Genomic DNA, 19,932 nt, shown 5'->3' on the forward strand with positions numbered 1-19,932 from the left:
TTCATCAATGCCAGTCAACATATATCTAGCACCTCTATTAGATGGCCCCCAAAGATTAAAGTGCAACCAGTCGAGTATTCCCTTAGTATTATGAAACCTTTCAATGAATTTGATTCATTTCTACTTTGGCGAGATGAATATATTTATCAGGCCTCTGCATGTAATGATCAAGACTTGCTATACATTAATCAACAATAAATGTAGTTTAAAAGACCTACATTCAATTTAAATTGTTTGAATTTTAGCATTAAATCAATCAATTACACAATATTTTTGGAAATGCTAATAACTATTTGATGCTATCTAACCCACCTCTCCCTGAGCTGGTGCCAAATCTAATGCTCCGAAGATGGATGTTTTTTATTTGAAATTTTGGTCGTTCACAATCATTATTCATTTTACCCCACTTTCACTCTATATATGGTGTACAATAATAGGAAGCAAACTGAGCCAAATCTAATGCTCTGCCGATGGATGTTTTCTAATTTGAAATTTTTGGTTGTTCACAATAACTATTCATTTTACTCCACTTTCACTATGCCACAACAATAGCCACCAAACTGTGATAAGAGGTTTTGGATCCTTTCTTCAAGCTTCAACGGCATTCTGATCCACTCTTTCTTTCTTTTCTGCTAACATGGCAGCATGATGCTCTAAGTATTCCTTGCTGTTAATTTCTGTCAGTCTGCAACAAATTTATGTCATAATCAGTCATTGCAACAAATATATACATTTACATATAGGAACAGTGGTGGTTCTTCTAGGTATCTTCTAAATTATTTTTCCTTGTTTTCATTGCTTTTTAGTTCTTAAGAGATTCCAAAACAGAATATGTTTTAAGCTTGTTAACCTGGCCCAGTTAACCGACCAATGCCAAAACCTGCTCAACCCTTATTAATCTGCCATAATGATGGGGACATTAACCCCAATAAAGCTGTGCGTGCAAGCTATGGAACTGAGCCACCAGAGGCCTCTTAGCTTAGCTACTGACACCATACCACCTTATGTAGAGGCTACCCTCCAGGCAAATGCACTTGCAATTCTACACACTCTCACCACATAATGAAACTCAGACGTGGGAGTGTCATTTCAGGAACACCCCCTTCTCACTTTGCCAGTTAAACTACCATAGATGATGATCCTTGTCTACAAACACCTTGATATAAGATTCCAGCCATTGGATGTACATCTCAGATTTAGGTAAAAAATTTAAAGTTGGAATCTTTCTAAATTCTAAAAGACAAAAGATACAAAGAATTGTTTTCAATGAATCAAGTGGCTGTTTTCTCCCAGTATTGCACACCAAATAATTATCCAATTTCAATTGCATTGCCAGTACCTCAATCTCTAGAGTTTGTTCCTGATCTTAGATGCTCATACGAATAATATTAAGATGAGAGATTCCAACAACTTGCATCAGTTGACCAGGCAACACCAAATCAAAATAGTTACAAAAGATTATTACATTAGTTGTTTTGTATGCAGATGTATCATACCTACTAATGGTGCGGTCTTTGGCAAACCCCAATTCATTGTCCACACAAAGGTTAGAATCATCATTTTTCCGTGATCTTGAAGAGGTTCTGGGTGCCAAATTTTTAGCCTCAGATACTGTTACTATTTTTTCAAAGAGATCTTTAGGGCTCCCTTCGGCAGTACATAATAGTCTGGCCTTGTTCTCATACATCACCTGTAATCACAGTGAAACAAAGCATCATACTTATTCTAGCCTCACTGTAGGAAAAACAAATGTGGAGGGTGAATACAACAAGCATATGATTATTCATTTCAGCATCTCATCACAGTGGCCTAAGCTTCAAGTTCTTAGAAAATCTCTAAAATTTCAACTTCAGGTATGAAACTTTCAATCATAAGAATTTTCGGCCGTTGGATGTTTTTGAAAACACATGCAAAATTTTATTCTTCAGTTTTTCTAGTCAAAACTCAACATCCTTTCTGCTATATAAGGCATATTATAAATAGGAAGACGCAAGGCAACAAACTCAGTCAGATCAAGACAAACACACTCAGCTATACAGATTACAAACAATTTGTATATAGAAATGATAGCAACACACTTGATACACATACACTTCCAACACATAATTTAGTGGGACCCCCATAAAATTCACTCAATAAAAAAGAGTGGGTTGCTAACATTTAAAATGTGCTTCAAGCATTCATCTTTGTATAATAACAGAGGCGGCAAGCAAGGGGCTGGCTCATAGCTAGGCCATTCCTTGAGCGAACGAAATATTAAAATACAAAGGTTTTGATAAAATATGTTCATGAAACTTACAGACAAAGTTTAAACATGGGCAACCCATTTAGAATGGCAAGGGACTTACATCAACTAAAGTGACAAACCTATGTGCAGCTGATTTATTGTGAAGCCCAAAAATTGGAATGCCATCCAAGACTAGCGTATGAAACTTCTCTGTGAAAGCAAAAAAGACATTCTGTGAACATGGATTTATGGATCTTATATACATTAGCAGTTGGTAAAAGTATGATAAACATCAAATATTTAAAGAGGAAATCAAAACTACTACAATGAGAATAAATGAAGTTTACAGAAAAATGAAATCATTATCTGACTTTTATCATATTCAAAACTTAGTTACTTTTATCATCCCCATATGCAATTCCCAGCAAACAACAGAACTGTATCCTTTGTCTTTAGGATAGGACATAAAAGATGTATGTATGCTGTATGCATGTATGTATGACAAAATTCACTAAAAAATGTCTTACTGAATAACCCAAAATAGTCTGCAGCCCCAAGAGGTCTATCACAAATTTCCTCAAAAGGAAAATAGGCACATCCGTTAGCTCCCAATGGAACCTGATAAAGAAAATGAACACAACTTTAAATTGATAATAATAGTGATTGTGTGCTCAATATGTGTCTGTGCCATATTAAATTTAGCACATACATGCAGTGTCCTTCCCATTACTACTTCTACTTCTTGGGGAGTAGGAGTAGCTGTTCCTTCTCCAATCAACTGTTGAAACTTCTCCTTAAGAAAGCCAGATAAATCAGTGCCAACCAAATAGAATCCTTGCTCACCCTGCAGTCCAAATTTGCAGAAAATAAAAACTAAAAAACCAACAATCTGAGATTAGTGCATTTACAGATATAAGATTTTACGTCATACCGATGTCATTTTGCGGTAGTCAATTGATGAACCAATCTCATGTACTACACATCTTTCCTACAGGAGTATACATATATTAGGCAATTAGAAAGTGCGTTTAGAAAAATATAAATGTGTACTGTAGTCTTTACTTTCTTATACTGAACACAGATGAAAGCATTCCACAAAGCAGAGGGCATCAATATTCAGTAATGAAATTATTTAACAGTATAGACTTGAAGCTAATCTAACACAGCTCCCAACTAAGGAAACATCAAGAACTGTACCTTCAATGCTGCAATGAAGGGTAGAAAGAGATCCCTCTGCAATCCACCCTCATATAGGTTATCTGGAGCACGATTTGATGTGGCCACTAGAATCTATACTTGTGTTCAAGCACAATGAAAAAAAATGGAATTTTGAAATTAATTAGGCAACAATTCCATAATTATTGTTTAGAGAGGCTACTAATCAGTTATATTACTTACAATGCCTTTGTTGAACAAATGTCTAAACAAGCGATTTAGTACCAATGCATCTGCTACATCTGTTACCTATTGGAAAAATAAATAACAAATCCCAAGATATAGCATCAAATAAAATATGCATGATCTATTATCAAAAGAAATAAATGTTATACTGAAACTTTACCATAAATTCGTCAAGACATAATAAAATTGCATCATCAGAAATCTCTCCTGCAACCACATCAAGTGGATCTGACAACCCCTTATGCTTCTACAAGGATACACAACAGGAAATCTGAGATAGGCTTCCTCTTATTTTGTTGGCCACTTAAGCATACAAGATAACATCATTCTGGAAACTGCTAACAAACATTTAATACTCAAAGCATAAGGCCTCTTTTATATCACTTGATTGTAAACAAATTCATCCCTCAAAAACATACATAATTATTGGATCCATCCCCTATGGTATGTAATGATTTCCGAATAACATAACAGACACAATAAATGCAATTCGATTGTAGCTTACTTAGATTTATTATCAACAGTAACTGTATTGGGAAAACTGTAGTTTAACATGTATTAGAAATAAATAGATCTTCCCCTTTTATCTACCAAAAAGAAAAAGAAAAAAAAAACATAACAGGTTTGGTAAACTTACTTGTAGCATGCTATGTACATTCAACATAAAGTCATGAAAATGAATCCTCTTTTTCCTCCAATTAGAAGGCCTGATAAGATATAGCCGGTGAAGACGGTCAGAGTATAAATCCTCATAAGAACACACTTCCATAGTATATTCTAAAAATGCTTCATATTCTTCCTATATTGAGAGTCGAAAAGGTATGACAACTAAAAGGTATAAGACAACAGCAAACGAGAAAAAAAAAATCAATGGAAACGAAATTCATTTCAAACTCACAATTGATAAAAAAACAGGTCCATCAGCATAGTTTTACCGGTACCCACTCCTCCATAAAGATATAAACCTTTTACAGGTGAGTAAGAGGGATGAGACAAGAGACGAGACCACAGCCACCCACTCCTGCCAAACCAAAAGTTAAATTAAATTCAGAAACCAAACAAGATGTGAAAAATAGGCTTCAAGATCTGAGCAGACATATCAGCAAGAAGCAGGATAGATATTGGAAGGAAGAAGAGCATACCTTACAGGTTTTTCAGAGTTCCGATCCAATTGGCAGACGTCAGCAGACTCAACAAGCTCATCATACAGTCTCTGAAGTTCTGTCAGAGTGTCTACCTGTTTCAAAAGAAAAGAAGAAAAATGCTTAAACAAAGGAAAAGAAGATTAATCGGAACAATTTCCGATTAAGTGCCATGAAAAATAATCCATATAAATATAATAACATCCAACAGCATTTTGACCAATAAAACAAGCTAGGAAAACCCATTTCATCAATGAAATTAGGCATTAAAATGAAGTGTAGACACTGTACCTGGCAAGCATCCCCTTCTACAAGTTCACCATTAGTAATCCTTCGTTCATACTCAACAAGAGGCCCAGCTTTGCTTGTTTCTGTAACCGAAACAACAAATTCCAATGCAAAAAGACATAAGAAGATGATGAAGTTTCAAACCGTCCTGAATCTAGCACTCTGAGAGCAAAAAAAAGATGAGAACCTCTATTTGTAAGTTTTGCGGCATCAGTTGAGAGAGGTCTCGTGGTTGTTGTAAACAAATGGTTTTTAAAGTTGGTCTCAGCATGATCAACAAATCTAAAAGCTGAAGAATGAATATGACAGCTCTTTCCAATGTGACATGGAGGTTCTTCTGCAACATTAACAATGATCAAAACACAATCTTGCCTCTGAAAGGCTGGTCGCAATTGTCGCAAAGAACGAAGCACGTTTCTCATCTTCAACTACTCCCAACTCCAACAAGCTTCAGACCAATAAACCCCAAATTTTTTTTTTCAAGAATCCCTGAAATCAGAGACACTAATCACTCAATTTTGAACCATAAAGATTCCTCAATAACAGAGAAACCAAATTAAATTAAAAGAAAGAAAAAAAAAACAATAATCTTGGCATGCGATCAATAAGGCCTTTGAGCTTTGACTTTCACCAAGAATTATAAAAGAACAAATTTCAAGAAATCTGTGAAATCAAAGAAACCAGAATTGAATTACGATGCTAGATTTAAAAGGTATTTCTCTTTTAGTAAAATTGAAGCCGGGTAAAGTGTAATTTCAGAACTTAGTGAGAAGATTACGACAAAACAAAGCATCAATTTAATCTCACAATAAATGTGACAGACATGCACCATGCAAGAAAAGCAGAACAACTTACTAAGTCCAGATAAAAACGCCGTATTTCCAATTCGTTCCAACATGTTAGGAAAATTGCGGAAAAGGGACAAAAAAATAATCTCGACGGAGTTATATTAGCAACAGGATGAAAAAAAACAAAAAGAAAACTCACCTGAATAGGTGAGCACTCCCACAAAACAGAGCCCACTTTGTTCACACTTAACAGCGCTGGTGTTTCACCTTAGCCCGTTTGGATTCCACGTTTTTTTTTTCTTGAGCCAGAAACTCACACGTTTGCTTGCACCTTTAAAAAAGGAGAAAAAAGATGCTGGCGATGCAACTAACTCAAAACCTGGAACAAAACATTTATGGCCTATGCGTAATGCGTCGACTTTATTATTATTTTTTGTTTATTAAATGTCTCAACTCAACTAATTATGTTCATCAAGTGTGGGATCAATATTCACATGCGATGGAACCCATAAGCTAAGGTCAGCACAGTTTTTTAATTTCTATCCCGGACCCACCTTATTCCTAATTCGCAGGCCCCGCTGATTTTCTATGTTCTTGTTTATTTGGAAAATACTTATATTTTTTTCCCCTTATGACATTTGCCTTGATTTTATGGAATCTGATTTGGGTTTGTGTCAAAACTATAAAATGGTTTATATATCTTAAAAAATGTCTACTAATACTTGGATGTTATTAATCATTCTCTTTATAAAGCTGGTAAAACAATTAATAATAGAATTTTTTATTAAGTTTTATTAAAGATGCATTTATACTACTAGATATAATTTGTTTGAATATTTTACTTATAACAGAGCCAAAAACTTCTTGCAGGAGGCATCTTTCACGTGGTCCAACTCCAATGAACTCGTTTTCACCATTACCAATAATGTTATTAAATTTTATAGGGTAATAAAATTTCTTTTTATGTTATTAAATATGTATTATACTATTAATTTTAAAGAGTAACGTCGTTTCTTGTTTTGTGTATATATTTTTAATAAAATAAATACGCAAATCAAATAAATCCCTTTTTTTCTTTTGATTTGTATCTTTATTTTTATTTAAATTGGCATAGAATAACAAGATCGTCTTACTACATGATAGTGTATTTTAATTTGTTTGAAGAAAATTATAAAGTATGAATAACGTGTGTTTGCAAAGTATGACAAATGAGCAATTCCCGGAAGCAATAAAACATTGAATTGAAAGTGGTGTCCTCATCGATTCCATCCACAAGTCGATGCACTATTGTGAGTTGGAATCCCAGGTTAAGATCATATTCTCCTACTGGACCCAAACCCTAATCAGAAAGTAGCCAAAAAATAATAATACTACCAACCATCCATGTTGCTTGGAATCTTTAATTATTTTAATCCAACGCGTAGTTAGTAGCATACGCTTACGTGACGTGGACCTATTTTATGAAGAAGCACGATACCGAAAGAAAGTCAAAGCCCATTGGGCTACAATATACAGCCCAATGCAGTACTGGACCTTTTGGCCCATTATCGAAGCGGGTGTTCTGTTCCAGCAAGCAGAAGCAAACGCAGACGCAGAATCAGAACTGCGGTAGCGTGCGGTTGTTGGGGGAAGAAGAGAGAAAGCGATGGCGAATCAGGGTGCTAAGAAACGCAAGGAAGAGAACGCTCGTCACATGGCTAGGCTCCGCCAAATCATCATCGCCTGCAACGTACTCTCTCTTCTTCTCTTCAGTTGTAACGAATTGTTTGTTCGATACTGTGGATTGGTGATCTAATTCTTTGGTTTTCTTTTGAATTGGTAATTAGGTTATCTATGTGTTGCTAAGAATGTTGGTGTTCCATTCGAGCTTCACCTGGAAGCACTGGATTGGGTTGATTGTGACTTCTTTGGCATATGTTATTCCCTATCAACAGCTCGCGAAGATGGCGACCCCTGCTTACGCTGAAGATGGTGAACTTTTAGATGGTGGATTTGATATGTCTACAGGTGGAGTTTGTGGGTATGTCTTTACTATTGTCTTATTTTTAGATCAATATTTTTAGTACTCAACCAGTTCCTGTGTGATATTTATCTTTCGTTCCTCTCTTATTGTGAGCCATTTTTTGCAGATATTTACATGATGTTATCTACATAACATGCTTTGTGCAAGTCATGTCCATCGTCTCTGGAAAGTTCTGGTACACATATCTTGTGGTAAGGCCCATAATTTGTTCACATATGTGGTTTTCTTTATGAATATGGGTTTTGTAACTGTTAATGTTATTGTTTTGCACTGAAGCTACTTCAAATAATGCAGTCTTAGCTTCACAAAGAGAGGTTTATTAGATGCTAGCCTTGGCGGTGTGTATATGTATGGTCCATCCATCTTGTTTTGTAGTTAAGACATAGATTTATTTACCGTAGGGAGGAGTACTATCCAAGAAAGAGAGAGGGAATGAGTTCCTTATAAGTGCTTGTTGCAGTTTGCACCATAACCAATCACAGTTGGAGGGAGGACTGGAATGCTAAAGAGAGTAGGCACCAAAAGATAATGTCATTTATCATTTAATCCCCCAACAAAGTTTGACTCAGTTGACAAATAATTAGGACTCTTAAGCATGTTAACCAAGGTTTGTTGGATTGTCATATGTGAGGAAAACATTTTCTTTGAAGAAACAAAGTTCACTTCGATAACCTCTACATCTCAAAAGAAATTAGTCTCGAACTGTTAACCAAGGCATGTCCTTCCTTGGTGCACGGACACAAAATAAATCACAAGTAACTGTTGTTACCCCAACATAATAGTTTTTCATTCAGGGATTATATTAGATTAGGTATTAGGTATTCCTGTGCAAATTCAAGTGTGCTTGGACTGCAATCATCTGCAGTTCAAAAAGAACTGCACTCTATCAGGACCCTTATAATTATTTAACTTCATAAACAAACAAAAAATTATAAATTTGGCTTAAAAGTTGTAAGCTGTTGGATTTGAAACTGCAATTGTATGAGTTCTTTCTGAACTGCAGTCCTGTTGGTGCTGTGGACTGCTTGAATTTTGACTCTGTGTTGCCCCAAATATATATTTGCTGATAGAAATTGCAGTTGTTGTAATCAGTAACTGTATGTGCTTGACTTAAGGAATACTGAAACCCTTTAAGCATTAGAAAAAGAGAATGCCACAAACAGTCAGTGACACAATTGCCCTTTGCTTGGCATTTGACAGATACCGGCTTTTGGAGCATACCAGTCCTTTGGTTTCATTAAAGGATTTTTGCCAGGGGGTTCAGAGGTACGCTCACCTTGTTGATTTCAGACCACATTTAGAACCATGGTAACGTAAATTTCGTATGTCTTTTGTGAATTAGGAATCATTTGAAGATGAAAAGACCCGCAAGAAGAGAGAAAAGATGGAGAAGAAGGCATCGAGACCCAAGTTTGCCAAGACAAGAACTAGATAGTTTAGTGTAGGGCACCCAGTTACCCAATGTAACTCAATATCCAAGATTGATGGAGGTTGCCCTGAAACTTTCAACTTATTGCGAACACATGCTGCACAAAGTCTGAGTTGTATTTCATGTATTACAATTTACTTTTTATGCCCTCCAAGAACATGTGTGCTTACACACAGTTTAGATAAGTATTTGGAAAAGCTAACCTCTATGGGATATTGGGATTAAGAGTTGTCAATTACGGGAAGATTCATCATCTTTATCAAATGACTCAACGTTAGTGAATGACGTGGAATTGCTTAAATGGAGTTTAACCTCCTTGTTGGAAATCTTACGTGGGTGTAAAAAATGGGCATATGTATGACGGACAGGTAGCTAGCATATCAAAATCTCATATTATGGCACTTAATATTAAGTTGTTAACGCACTATCTATTAATTTATAAAAAGCCAAGCATGATATCAAGGGGATGAAATGATAAGACCTCTAATTACCCTTTACACCTTCTAGGTGTTGAATTAATTCCCATGTTGGTGTTACCTTTGCCTAATTATAAGGTAAAGTGTTTGCGTACCAACGTAAAGTTCAGGCATATTTCGTGATAAGAATAAGAAAAAGACAATTCAGTTAACTCAATCAGACATGTGTTTAGCTAGGCACAAATTTAAACATTCTTTTTGTTTTAGTATGCATGGTACACGTATTCTCCTCTATGAATCCACTAAGATTACTGGTGATGGTCCTCAATTTTTTATTTTGTAAAAAAATATTAATATAGTGATAAAACTTTGAGTAGTTTTGTAAAAAAAAAAAAAGAAATCAAACTAGTAATTGCCAAACAAAAAAGTCTCCTATGTCCTATGAGTTCTAATCAGAAAGGAGGTATGATAAAACTCATTCCGAATTCAAAGAAATACAAGATTGTTGAATCATACAATAAATAAAATAAAATAGGGCCTTAAAACTGCTAGAACCTGAAAACAGGACAATGGAGAATGGAGACAAAGTTAGCATTAATTTAATTTTAAACTCACCCATCAAGAAGTTCACAGTCAAACCTCTGAAAGTACACACGCATCCCATTCAAGTCATAACCCACATTATAATTCTGTTGAGCCAACATTCCAATAGGAGAAAAGCTTTCATAGTCATCTCCAAAATAGTCCCCTGGAAGCACAGCCATGCAAAATTCATTCTCTGTGGTCTGGATAAACATACTTGTTACATCCAAGTCCAAAACAGCACCCTCACTCCTTCAGCAAAATGAAATGTCTCCAACGGAAAGCCACTTAGGTCCCGGCTTACCACACCACTATAGCATAAAGTATAAGGATTGTGCTTATCTTGTTGGGCCAAAACCAAAACCCCTTCAAGAAGATTCTCAACTTCAAAGCTAAGCACTTCAAATCCATATTCTATAAGCTATGTATGGTCTGCTCCAGTGTCAATTATCACTCCACTGTTATTATCTGTTATTGATCTTTCAAACACGGTTGGATTGATATCAAGCTTTCTCCCTCCTATGCTTATAGCTTCTAGATTAACATAATACAAACCATTGATCACATTCAAATTAGTTAAGTCACCTTGCATATTGGCTTTGTCCCCCAAGACCAATATGTTAAACTTATGATTAATATTTCTTAAGTTACCAAAGCTAGGTAGCAACGAGAACCTTCCGCTACCAAGTCCAAACACCCCATTGATTCCTTGGTAGGGGTAACCATTTGATGATGTACTAAACTCACGACCACATCCAAATATCAAACTAGGAACTTTGAATGCGTTTTCATCTATGGTTTCTGAAGTTAATTGCTCCCTTGCATAGATCCCTTTTGATGAACCACTCCCAACATACTCCACACTGCATGGACACTCACAATTCACCACATCACATTTGTTACATTCACTGAATGTCAAAGCATATGTGGAAGATTTTGAGAGGTCAAATATTGGAACAGATTGCTGCGAACAAGATGAACAAGGATGACACATAACCCATGTAAAGCTGCTACCAGTGTCCATGACAGCAAGTGATGGAACAGGTGGTTCACCTATGGAGAAATTAATTAAGAACACAACATTTCTAGGGCTAGGAACAAGATTGGAGATATATTCATTACTAGAAGTTTGCTTAAGCATTTTATGCGAGTAATGATCCCAAGTGGTGTCTTTTGAATTGTAGAGTGATAGTGTTGACTCATAGTGTATGAGAAACACTGGGTTAATAGATGAGGTTATGATGGTGGCAGTGGTTAAGGTGAAATGAAATATGAAAGGCAATGAAACAAGTCTATAAACAAGTGGTGTTGCCATGACTACAATTTCTTGAGAAAGTTTCAAATCCATTTATGGAGAAATTGGGCTGCGTTGACTAGTTAGTGAGTAGTGGCTATTAGTTTGACTCTTTACGTGAAAACACCTTTTTCATGAGATGAAATAGTTGCTGAACTATTTTTACATGACTCGAATGGTTAGTTACTGAATTCTTTTCGCATTGAATTTGTTACCAAATTAGTCTGACTACACTTGTTTAATCTTGACTAAATATATAAGCTTCAATGAGTTTAGACAATAATAAATGATTAATGCCCAAACTTGATGATTTTTTTTGTACATTCTTTCTTTTTTTGACAGTTTTTTTGTATATTCTTTCTTTTTTTGACAGTTTTTTTGTATGTTTTTAGAATTTAGAATTTTGCAGTTCCTCGAATCAGCTTAATTGGTTAATTTTCAGAACATAATTGTCGGTGTGGGAATTTGAGTTCAGGATGCGTTACTTTTCTTTTCTGTTTTTAATTCTTAATTTGTTAGATGAGAAAGAATTTCAAATGAGATTTTCTTCGCTTTTGACAAAGAAAAACAGAAGGATTTTTTTAATAAACTATTTATTAGCGTGTGTTTCCTTCGGCAGCTAAACATGCGCAAGTCGCAACAAATTATCTAGTCTCAAGCTAAGACTTAATAATAAAATGAAAGCATGAATATCAATGGATCAGAGTGGCGCAGCGGAAGCGTGGTGGGCCCATAACCCACAGGTCCCAGGATCGAAACCTGGCTCTGATAAAGAGTGGCTTCTGATTTATTTCTTCTTTTTTTTTACAGACATTTACGAAATAATTAAAATATGCCGTAGATGTTCGTATAATATAACCAGAGGCAACTCATAATTTGCTTATTCATTTAGCATTATTTATATAATATTTTGGTTGCATAACATTTTTTTTTATATACACCAACATTATCTTTATTTCATTTAGATAAAATATAACTCTAAAATTCAATGAGTAATAGACATATCAAGACAAAACATCTTTTAGGGAGTGCTTAAAACCAGACACAATATTAAAAACATATCACGAAGAAATTTTGGTTGCATAACATTTTTTTTATATACACCAACATTATCTTTATTTCATTTAGATAAAATATAACTCTAAAATTCAATGAGTAATAGACATATCAAGACAAAACATCTTTTAGGGAGTGCTTAAAACCAGACACAATATTAAGATAGCATATCACGAAGAAATGTCCTTGGCTTAATGATTAATACCACAGATAAAAGTTAACCGCATCGGTGAACTTAGCCTCCAAATTCTTCCTTTTATTTATTCCAAAACTTTTATAATTACATTTTTTGGAGAAAGACCGAAAATAGTCAGCATGTTGAATACTAATTTGGGTTCCACAAAATATTTAAACCACATGATAAACTATTTTAACCAACAATTTACAATACAGATTGCCACAAATTTGAATGAAAAAGGTAGGTTATCAGCAAGTAAATTATTGGTTTTATCCGTTCATATGGTTAAATTTCTTACAAGTCCCAAATTATAGATATTTTTAACGTACTTACCTTACATTGTGGGGGAGGAATGTTAAACGAAGTTTTTATATTGTACCATATATACATATTTGGAATCATTGTTTCCTCCAAATAACACATTCATGTTGGCAGCCACGACAGCTCTGGAAGTTTCTTTGATTAACACTTCAATGTTGGCAGCAGTGGTAGGTCTGAAAGTTTAAGTGTAGCATGCAATTCCTCAAGCTTCACAGTTATAGATGGTGCTCTAAAAATACTTTTTGCCACTCATGATGCCTTGTCCATGGTGGCAGTCAAAAGATTGAACTCACGCACTAAAGACCAAGATAATTCATTCTGGGCATCAATGCTTAAGTTGTATTCCTGGAAGTAGCCGTTATAAGTTATTACGGACATGATGGCCCTGGAAAGTTGAAAAATATAAAAATTTAGCAAACATAGATATCAGAAGTTTTCTGAAACATGGGAAAAACACAAGTTATGAAGAGCATTTCTGGAAAAGTTGTGTGATAAATTGCTAATGCCACACAGCTGACCATAGACCGCGTTTGTAATCCCCCAAAAAGGAAGTACCACACTTTAATGACCATACCTCTGAAGGGACCATCTACTTATCTGGTTTATAATGGTTTTGATGATTCTACACCTTCAATTGTACCTTGATTTTTATCAAACCACCCAATTAACGTTTGGATTAAGAGTTCTTATTTAATCGGAGAAACCTAAAGAGACCATAAGATTGGCAGTTCTAGTTTCAAAATCTGAGACATGGATATACACATATCCATGTCAGCAAACAAGAACATAGTCCAAGTGGAACACAGAAATACAAGGCATGGCATTAAATACAATGACTTAGAGCCAAATTATTTCAAATTTTCAATTTTCAATAACTAAAAGCCAACGGGGGAAGAAGAGATATACCTAATAGCTGCACCTTTAACATCAATAACAGGAAATGCAATTCTTACTAAGTAAAACTAAAATTTAATCCTAAATATTCAATCCAACAAAAAATAAAGTATCGATCTACATAGACATAGTCACACTAAGCCTCACTTTGAAGGCGATAATGAAACTTCAGAAGTTTATACTACACTTTGAACCCAATGTCAGCAGATGAGGAGATTCCAAAATTTGACCAGTAGCCATAGGAAAGACTCTCCTATCTACAGCACAATTAATTATGTTCATTATATCACCTTTCATCAATTAATCTACAACATTCATCACCACGTATTTGTCATGGTTTCTTAATTGATTGTTGGTGTGGCTAAACAATGGTACAGTTGCAAAAATGCATGCATGCATGCACATACAAGCATGAGAAATATTAACTTCATATTCAATAATAGCCAAGAAGTCATAAAGCATTGCAGTAAACCACATGTGCAGATGAAGCTTAAATCACATGTGCAGATGAATGAGGTAGAACGGGACATCAAATAAAGAGTTTCCAGTGGACTGTCAACATCTGAGACCAATAGATCAACAATGTGGCACTCACCTACAAGCTAGGAGTTCAGATGATGAGGAGTTGGTGACATTTTCAACCTTGCGAATTATGGCATGGCTGTATGACAAACAGCAGATTTAAAAAAATAATTTTAAATATGCAAATATTCTTACTAATATATAATAAAAAATCCTCAACAAGATTTGGTTAACACAATAAAACCTCAAAAGGATAAACAAAGTATTTTAGATTAAGGGAAATAAAGATCATATGAAATAGTTCCAAGGTTTAAATAGGTCAATATAAAAAAGTCTTCAATGACTCATGACTACATAACATCAAAATACTTCACCTTTTGACTCCTGCAGAGACAGCATTATGTAGTACGTGATGATAAGCAGGATCCAGCACATCATTCACAGCACCAGGAATTATTGATCCAAGAAAACCACTTGATCTCTTGCTCCTGCTGAAGTCATCAAATATACATAAGCTGACTTCCCAAATCCATTTCAGAGGAAGCAAAATAATTAAGGGAAAAAAAATATCAAGAGATTTTTTTCAAAGAGCAAAGGAAGCAAAATAATATGGAAAACTAAAATCAGCTACAGCAAAGGTTGCACTTGTACACATTTATCACACAATCACTAATATGACATCCACATCTTCCATTCAGTACTATTTGGTGACTAAGCCAAACACAATAATTAATGTTTGCTTTAAATTTAAATCAGGCTGGTTTTACCTTCAGTGATCCAACGCAGCCTAAACTTACATGACATATTCACTTGAGTTGAGTACAACAATAAAGTAGTCTAACAGATGGGAAAGAGGGGGAAAATATTTTAAATTGCAATTCTCACCACCTTGGATGTGAAGCAAATCCGAGAGTAAAAAGATGAATAGAACCAGAAGAACTTGAGGCTGCAAGAATATCTGGAAGCTGCTTTGATGGTCCAAATGAAAGAGAAAATATAGTAGACGGATATGTCCCCCTTCTAAAGCTATATGACTGCGGGAAAAACATCAGTCAGATTCTACACTTGAAGAAAAATTGTAACACAAAATTAAAAGATAAAAAACTGCTACAAGGTATATAATCCATAAAGAATGCCTATCCAAAAAAAAATAATCCATAAAGAATATAACTCATGTATGAATTACTTCAAAGAATGACTATGGAAAACAAAATAAAAAAGAGCATTATGAACTAACAAATTATGGACTGAACTCTCAAGGTCAAAACTATGAGTAAAGGGCTTGTGTGTTTTGATATGGCATAAAAGGGACCTGCCAGATAATTGTATCATAATCTGATCTTTTATAACCAAAATCATTTTGTTTGCAATTTTAAGGGGAGAAAACACAGAAAGATGCAAAAAATAATGGCTGATACCATTAAGATTCCCTATCAGTATTTACAAAGATTGACTCTCATTCATCACCTTTGTTGCATCTGACACCAAATGGACTCTGATTATGGTCCCTTGCTCGGATGCTGTAGCTATGTACATTCCATTAGAAGAAAGAACCATTGCAGCTAATGGTGAACGATGAGCCTCAATCTGTAATTCAGGTTCCATAATAATGTTCATGAATATAAGTAAAAAATATAAACAACAATATATTCATATGTAGCATTTAAAAGAAAATATTACTGCCAGATAATAAAACAATGAAATAAGTCAATACAAATGTGTAGAAAAACCCAAAACTTTTTCCTATGGTGCTCTCTAAAGAAGGAAATCCCCATATTTCTCAAGTAGGCATTTTACAGCATACAGTCCATGTAACTGAAGAATATATTAATTTAAATAGTTTTTGAAATTCCATAAAATAATGACAATAATTTTCATTCAAATAAACAAGAAATGCCAAATCATGAAAGCATTGAATAATATAAATTATTATTAAAAATTGAAAACCATGAAGCATAATATTTCAGTTTTCATCATCTCACTAGTCTGTTTGAGGCTATATGATAGAGAATGAACAAAAGCAAAAGAATTCGTGAATATTATTGTCATTTATTTATTATATAAACTATTCAGAAGGAAATTTATGTATAACCTCACAGTGTAAATGGCAATCCATGACATTATATAGCAACGCAGATCCTTTGGTAGTACTGGCAGGAAGAGCCAAGTAGCAAGCATCCAAACAAGGGGAAAAAGCACAAAGTCCTGTGGGGAAAATTGCCTTAGAAAAATATGCTTAATACAGCAGTTGGGTGACATAATTCAAAGTTTAATTCACCATGTTTGTCACAATCCAATTGAGAATAGAATAATAGCCTAACAAGTAACAACTGCAAGTCAACAATTAAAGTGTCCTTACTGAATGAAATCATATCAGGTATTGGTTCCAGCCTCACCTTTAATATTTGGCACTGTGTCAATAGTATCCAAGATTGTGAGACTATTTATTTCATATACATATGCTTTGTCTTGTAAAATGACAATGAGTCTGCATTATAGAGAAACCGGGAGATTAGGGTAATCTTAGTGATCAAAGATTATGCTGATTAGTTCATGGGACTAGACTAAATTTTAGATTGAAAAAATTGTAAATAAGGAAATCAAAATGTATAGCAAACTTGCTGAATCCAAAATTGTTTATTAGCATGTATTCTACAAACCCAACTGTGCAATATAAATAAGCAAAATAATCTGATCATATGTGTCTGCTACACATTAAACACATACATGCCTCTACAAGCACTGACAAAACACGAATTTGGTAAACATTCGTATTTGAGTTCCCTGAATGATCAGCAAAATTTGCACAAAAACAACCTGTAGACAAGTCTCAAATTTTCTCCTTAGTCCTCCTACTTTATATGCTACAAACCAAGGGAGAAGAAATGGAAAATTGATAGAAACAAATGAAAAGAAATAAACATATTTTTGGATAGATAGTAGGGGAGAGGTCTCTCCTCCACAGGTTTCCCCTTCACAAAAGATGTCTTTGTTCACATACAAACTATCTCCGTAATCTGAATCTGACTTTCCCATGTGTAACCAATACATTCTAACTAACTAATGAACCAACAGCGTTACTGACTAATGGACCAACAGTCACCCTTATTGTTTGAACTAACTAACTAATGGACTAACAGTTGTTACTAGCTGACTAACGTGCTAATAGTTGTCTCATTCTGTCCCAACAATATGGAATTTTGTAATGGAAGAAGTTCAAAAACAAACAGTAACCTCCCAAAGTAAGCCCCAAAAATAAAGTTGAGGAAAAAACAACCATTAGTCTGTATAACTATAACAGCAACATACATAATTAAAAAAAAAAACTACAAAAATAAGCATTTGGCAGTGCTACACTAATTATATTCATAAATAATCAGTGTGTCAAGAAATCAACTTCAACCAAGCTTCATGTACATTTGATGAGCAATTGAAGCCCACCTCATATTCCAATATTAAAAATACAATATAGCTTAATGTTGTTTAACATTTTAATAAGAAAGCATCGGTAAACCAAAGCCGAGACTAAACTAAAAAGAAGAAAGGGAAAAAGTGCACTAGTGAAGATGGAGGTTTGACCTTTGTCTATTCATGCGAACAGCAAGTATGGAAGTTAGAAAATTCAATTCTCTAAGAGCAGCTCCAGTGGTTGTATTGAATAAACAAAGACGGCGAGGGGACAAAGATGGCTGCATGTGCATCATGTATCAGTCAAAACAATACACAGTCAGAGCCCGAGCCCGAGCCCAAGCCCAAGTACAGTATAGTACGGAACCTGATCACCAGCTCCAACGATTGCAAGAAGACTGGAGCTAAACAGCATCTCAGCAATAACAAAAGCTCCAACCGCTACACGAAGGAAGGGGGGAATTAAGAAGAAGAAAAAAGGGTGATTAATTAATGGAACTGAATTTTACCTCTTTCATAACAAAGTCTTCCAGTATTGGTATCAAATATTCTAACACCATCTCTGGTGCCAACGGCAAAGTAACTGCAGTAATAAATAATGAAAAAAAAAAAAAAGATATCAAGGGAGTTTGAAGGAAAAATATTGAATTGGGATTCATAATTGAAAGAGAATTGACCTACCTATGGTCCTGGTTGAAAGAAGCGCAAAGTAAAGAGGGCGAAGAAGAATGGTTGGCCATTGAATTTGACTAATAATTAATAATTGGGGTTCCAACAAGTTTTGTTTCACTGCTGCTCATCGATTAGTTTCATCACCTTCCGAATTCTCAACTTGTAGTTTATAGCTATAACACAATCATCGACATAATCTTTCATGACTCGATGCCTTATCCCACCGACTCTACCGAATTCTTTTTCTTAATGGAGTACTTATAGATAATGGTTAGGAAAATTAAATAAAACTAAGTTTAATGGGAATATTTTTTAATCTGTTATCTAATTATAAATTATTATTGATATAATTTTTAAAATAATTTTATAAAAATTAATAAAATTATCGTGATTTCTGATTGGATGGTCTTTTTTCAAACTAAAGATTTGGGATTTATTTATTCATAAAAAATTATAAAAGTGTTAAAATTTTAACGGTTATTTTTATTTAATAGTTGTAACTTGTATTGGCATTTGTCTTTTAAAATATGTTTTACTCACTTTAAACCAAGTAATAGTAAGTGTTAAATATGAAGCAATCTTTGATAATTTGAAATGAACTATTAAATATTTTTAAAATGTAAAATCTTCCGCCTTAAATTATTAATAAGGATTGATTTTAATCTTTACAAATAAGATGATATTTGCTTTTAGTGTTTTCAAAAAATAATAATTTTTTAATATTTTAAGATAATGTGATATATGTCTCTTATTGCTATATTTTTTTAAAAAATTATACTAATTATTCGTGAGATTTCATGTAATTATATAAATATATTTTTTTAATCATTATATTCACCTCTCTACATGTTAGTATAACATTTGTGGATGTCAATATAATGTTTTCAAATATATAATAGAATATAATGTTTTTAGACATAAAGGAGAGATAGTGTAAAAAAAAAATAGTAATGTTTTACGTAATTTGTTAAAAACTCAAACATATGAGAGTATAATTTATCTTTTTGAATGAAAGTTAGAAACTCAATTTATATATTCTTTTTTTTTTCTCGTCATTCTTTTTTCTCTCATTCTCTTTTCTAATCTTCCCTTACATCTTTATTTTCTCTCTACTTGTTGTATCTCTTTCTCTTTCTATTTTTCTTCTCTCTCTTTTCTTTATACATTATTATAAAATATTTTATATTATTAATTAATCAAAAATTATATAATTTTTTTAAAAAATTATTATAAAAATTAGCAAACTCCCTATTCTGATTAAATATCAATAGAAAAATCTTTTATATTACAA

At 33.9% G+C, this 19,932-nt stretch overlaps 4 protein-coding genes and 1 non-coding gene across 10 annotated transcripts; 2 read left to right on the forward strand and 3 right to left on the reverse strand.

Moving 5' to 3' along the window:
* Positions 1-190: 190 nt before the first annotated feature.
* LOC114394077 (AFG1-like ATPase) lies at positions 191-6,253 on the reverse strand. 2 transcript variants are annotated; one of them, XM_028355637.1, is made up of 15 exons: positions 6,046-6,253; positions 5,246-5,547; positions 5,062-5,141; positions 4,771-4,865; positions 4,527-4,649; positions 4,266-4,335; positions 3,789-3,875; positions 3,626-3,691; positions 3,425-3,517; positions 3,159-3,215; positions 2,937-3,071; positions 2,755-2,845; positions 2,349-2,437; positions 1,497-1,690; positions 191-685 (listed from the first exon to the last, which is right to left on the reverse strand). In XM_028355637.1, the coding sequence occupies exons 2-15, from the start codon at positions 5,478-5,480 to the stop codon at positions 589-591; spliced, it is 1,512 nt and encodes a 503-aa protein (XP_028211438.1). In that variant the 5' UTR covers positions 5,481-5,547; positions 6,046-6,253; the 3' UTR covers positions 191-588. The 2 variants fall into 2 exon arrangements, with proteins under 2 accessions (XP_028211438.1, XP_028211439.1); XM_028355638.1 differs by having other exon boundaries at positions 5,914-6,051.
* A 1,141-nt stretch (positions 6,254-7,394) lies between these two features.
* Positions 7,395-9,629, forward strand: LOC114392052 (transmembrane protein 208 homolog). Its single transcript, XM_028353089.1, has 5 exons — positions 7,395-7,575; positions 7,673-7,866; positions 7,976-8,060; positions 9,070-9,135; positions 9,212-9,629. Exons 1-5 carry the CDS (start codon positions 7,492-7,494, stop codon positions 9,302-9,304), a joined length of 522 nt encoding a protein of 173 aa, XP_028208890.1. The 5' UTR covers positions 7,395-7,491; the 3' UTR covers positions 9,305-9,629.
* Positions 9,630-10,717: 1,088 nt separating this feature from the next.
* LOC114393508 (probable aspartic protease At2g35615) lies at positions 10,718-11,611 on the reverse strand. The gene has a single exon (XM_028354864.1). The coding sequence runs from the start codon at positions 11,609-11,611 to the stop codon at positions 10,718-10,720; it is 894 nt and encodes a 297-aa protein (XP_028210665.1).
* A 678-nt stretch (positions 11,612-12,289) lies between these two features.
* TRNAM-CAU lies at positions 12,290-12,361 on the forward strand. The gene has a single exon. It is a non-coding gene; the product is annotated as a tRNA-Met (tRNA).
* Positions 12,362-12,993: 632 nt separating this feature from the next.
* LOC114394231 (autophagy-related protein 18b-like) lies at positions 12,994-18,880 on the reverse strand. Of its 5 annotated transcripts, none has more exons than XM_028355898.1 (11): positions 18,651-18,880; positions 18,479-18,552; positions 18,337-18,410; positions 18,141-18,250; positions 16,958-17,049; positions 16,654-16,766; positions 16,029-16,148; positions 15,450-15,595; positions 14,936-15,049; positions 14,635-14,700; positions 12,994-13,530 (listed from the first exon to the last, which is right to left on the reverse strand). In XM_028355898.1, the coding sequence occupies exons 1-11, from the start codon at positions 18,707-18,709 to the stop codon at positions 13,395-13,397; spliced, it is 1,104 nt and encodes a 367-aa protein (XP_028211699.1). In that variant the 5' UTR covers positions 18,710-18,880; the 3' UTR covers positions 12,994-13,394. The 5 variants fall into 5 exon arrangements, with proteins under 5 accessions (XP_028211699.1, XP_028211697.1, XP_028211698.1 ...); XM_028355896.1 differs by having other exon boundaries at positions 14,936-15,052; XM_028355897.1 differs by having other exon boundaries at positions 15,447-15,595.
* Between the last annotated feature and the right edge of the window lie 1,052 nt (positions 18,881-19,932).

The sequence above is a fragment of the Glycine soja genome, chromosome 17 (genome assembly GCF_004193775.1).
Source record: "Glycine soja cultivar W05 chromosome 17, ASM419377v2, whole genome shotgun sequence".
In the NCBI taxonomy this organism is placed as follows: domain Eukaryota; kingdom Viridiplantae; phylum Streptophyta; class Magnoliopsida; order Fabales; family Fabaceae; genus Glycine; species Glycine soja.

Coding starts and splice junctions, on each gene's coding strand:
- LOC114394231 (XM_028355895.1), bottom strand. CDS start 18,709: ATGGCCAACCATTCTTCTTCGCCCTCTTTACTTTGCGCTTCTTTCAAC. Junction 18,411..18,478: donor AAGACTTTGTTATGAAAGAG/GTAAAATTCAGT, acceptor TCCTTCGTGTAG/CGGTTGGAGCTTTTGTTATT. Junction 15,596..16,028: donor TGGTGTCAGATGCAACAAAG/GTGATGAATGAG, acceptor TTTTTCCCGCAG/TCATATAGCTTTAGAAGGGG.
- LOC114393508 (XM_028354864.1), bottom strand. CDS start 11,611: ATGGCAACACCACTTGTTTATAGACTTGTTTCATTGCCTTTCATATTT.
- LOC114392052 (XM_028353089.1), top strand. CDS start 7,492: ATGGCGAATCAGGGTGCTAAGAAACGCAAGGAAGAGAACGCTCGTCAC. Junction 8,061..9,069: donor TCTGGTACACATATCTTGTG/GTAAGGCCCATA, acceptor GGCATTTGACAG/ATACCGGCTTTTGGAGCATA. Junction 9,136..9,211: donor TTTTGCCAGGGGGTTCAGAG/GTACGCTCACCT, acceptor TTTGTGAATTAG/GAATCATTTGAAGATGAAAA.
- LOC114394077 (XM_028355637.1), bottom strand. CDS start 5,480: ATGAGAAACGTGCTTCGTTCTTTGCGACAATTGCGACCAGCCTTTCAG. Junction 3,518..3,625: donor ATTTGTTCAACAAAGGCATT/GTAAGTAATATA, acceptor ACACAAGTATAG/ATTCTAGTGGCCACATCAAA. Junction 3,216..3,424: donor CCTTCATTGCAGCATTGAAG/GTACAGTTCTTG, acceptor ATACTCCTGTAG/GAAAGATGTGTAGTACATGA.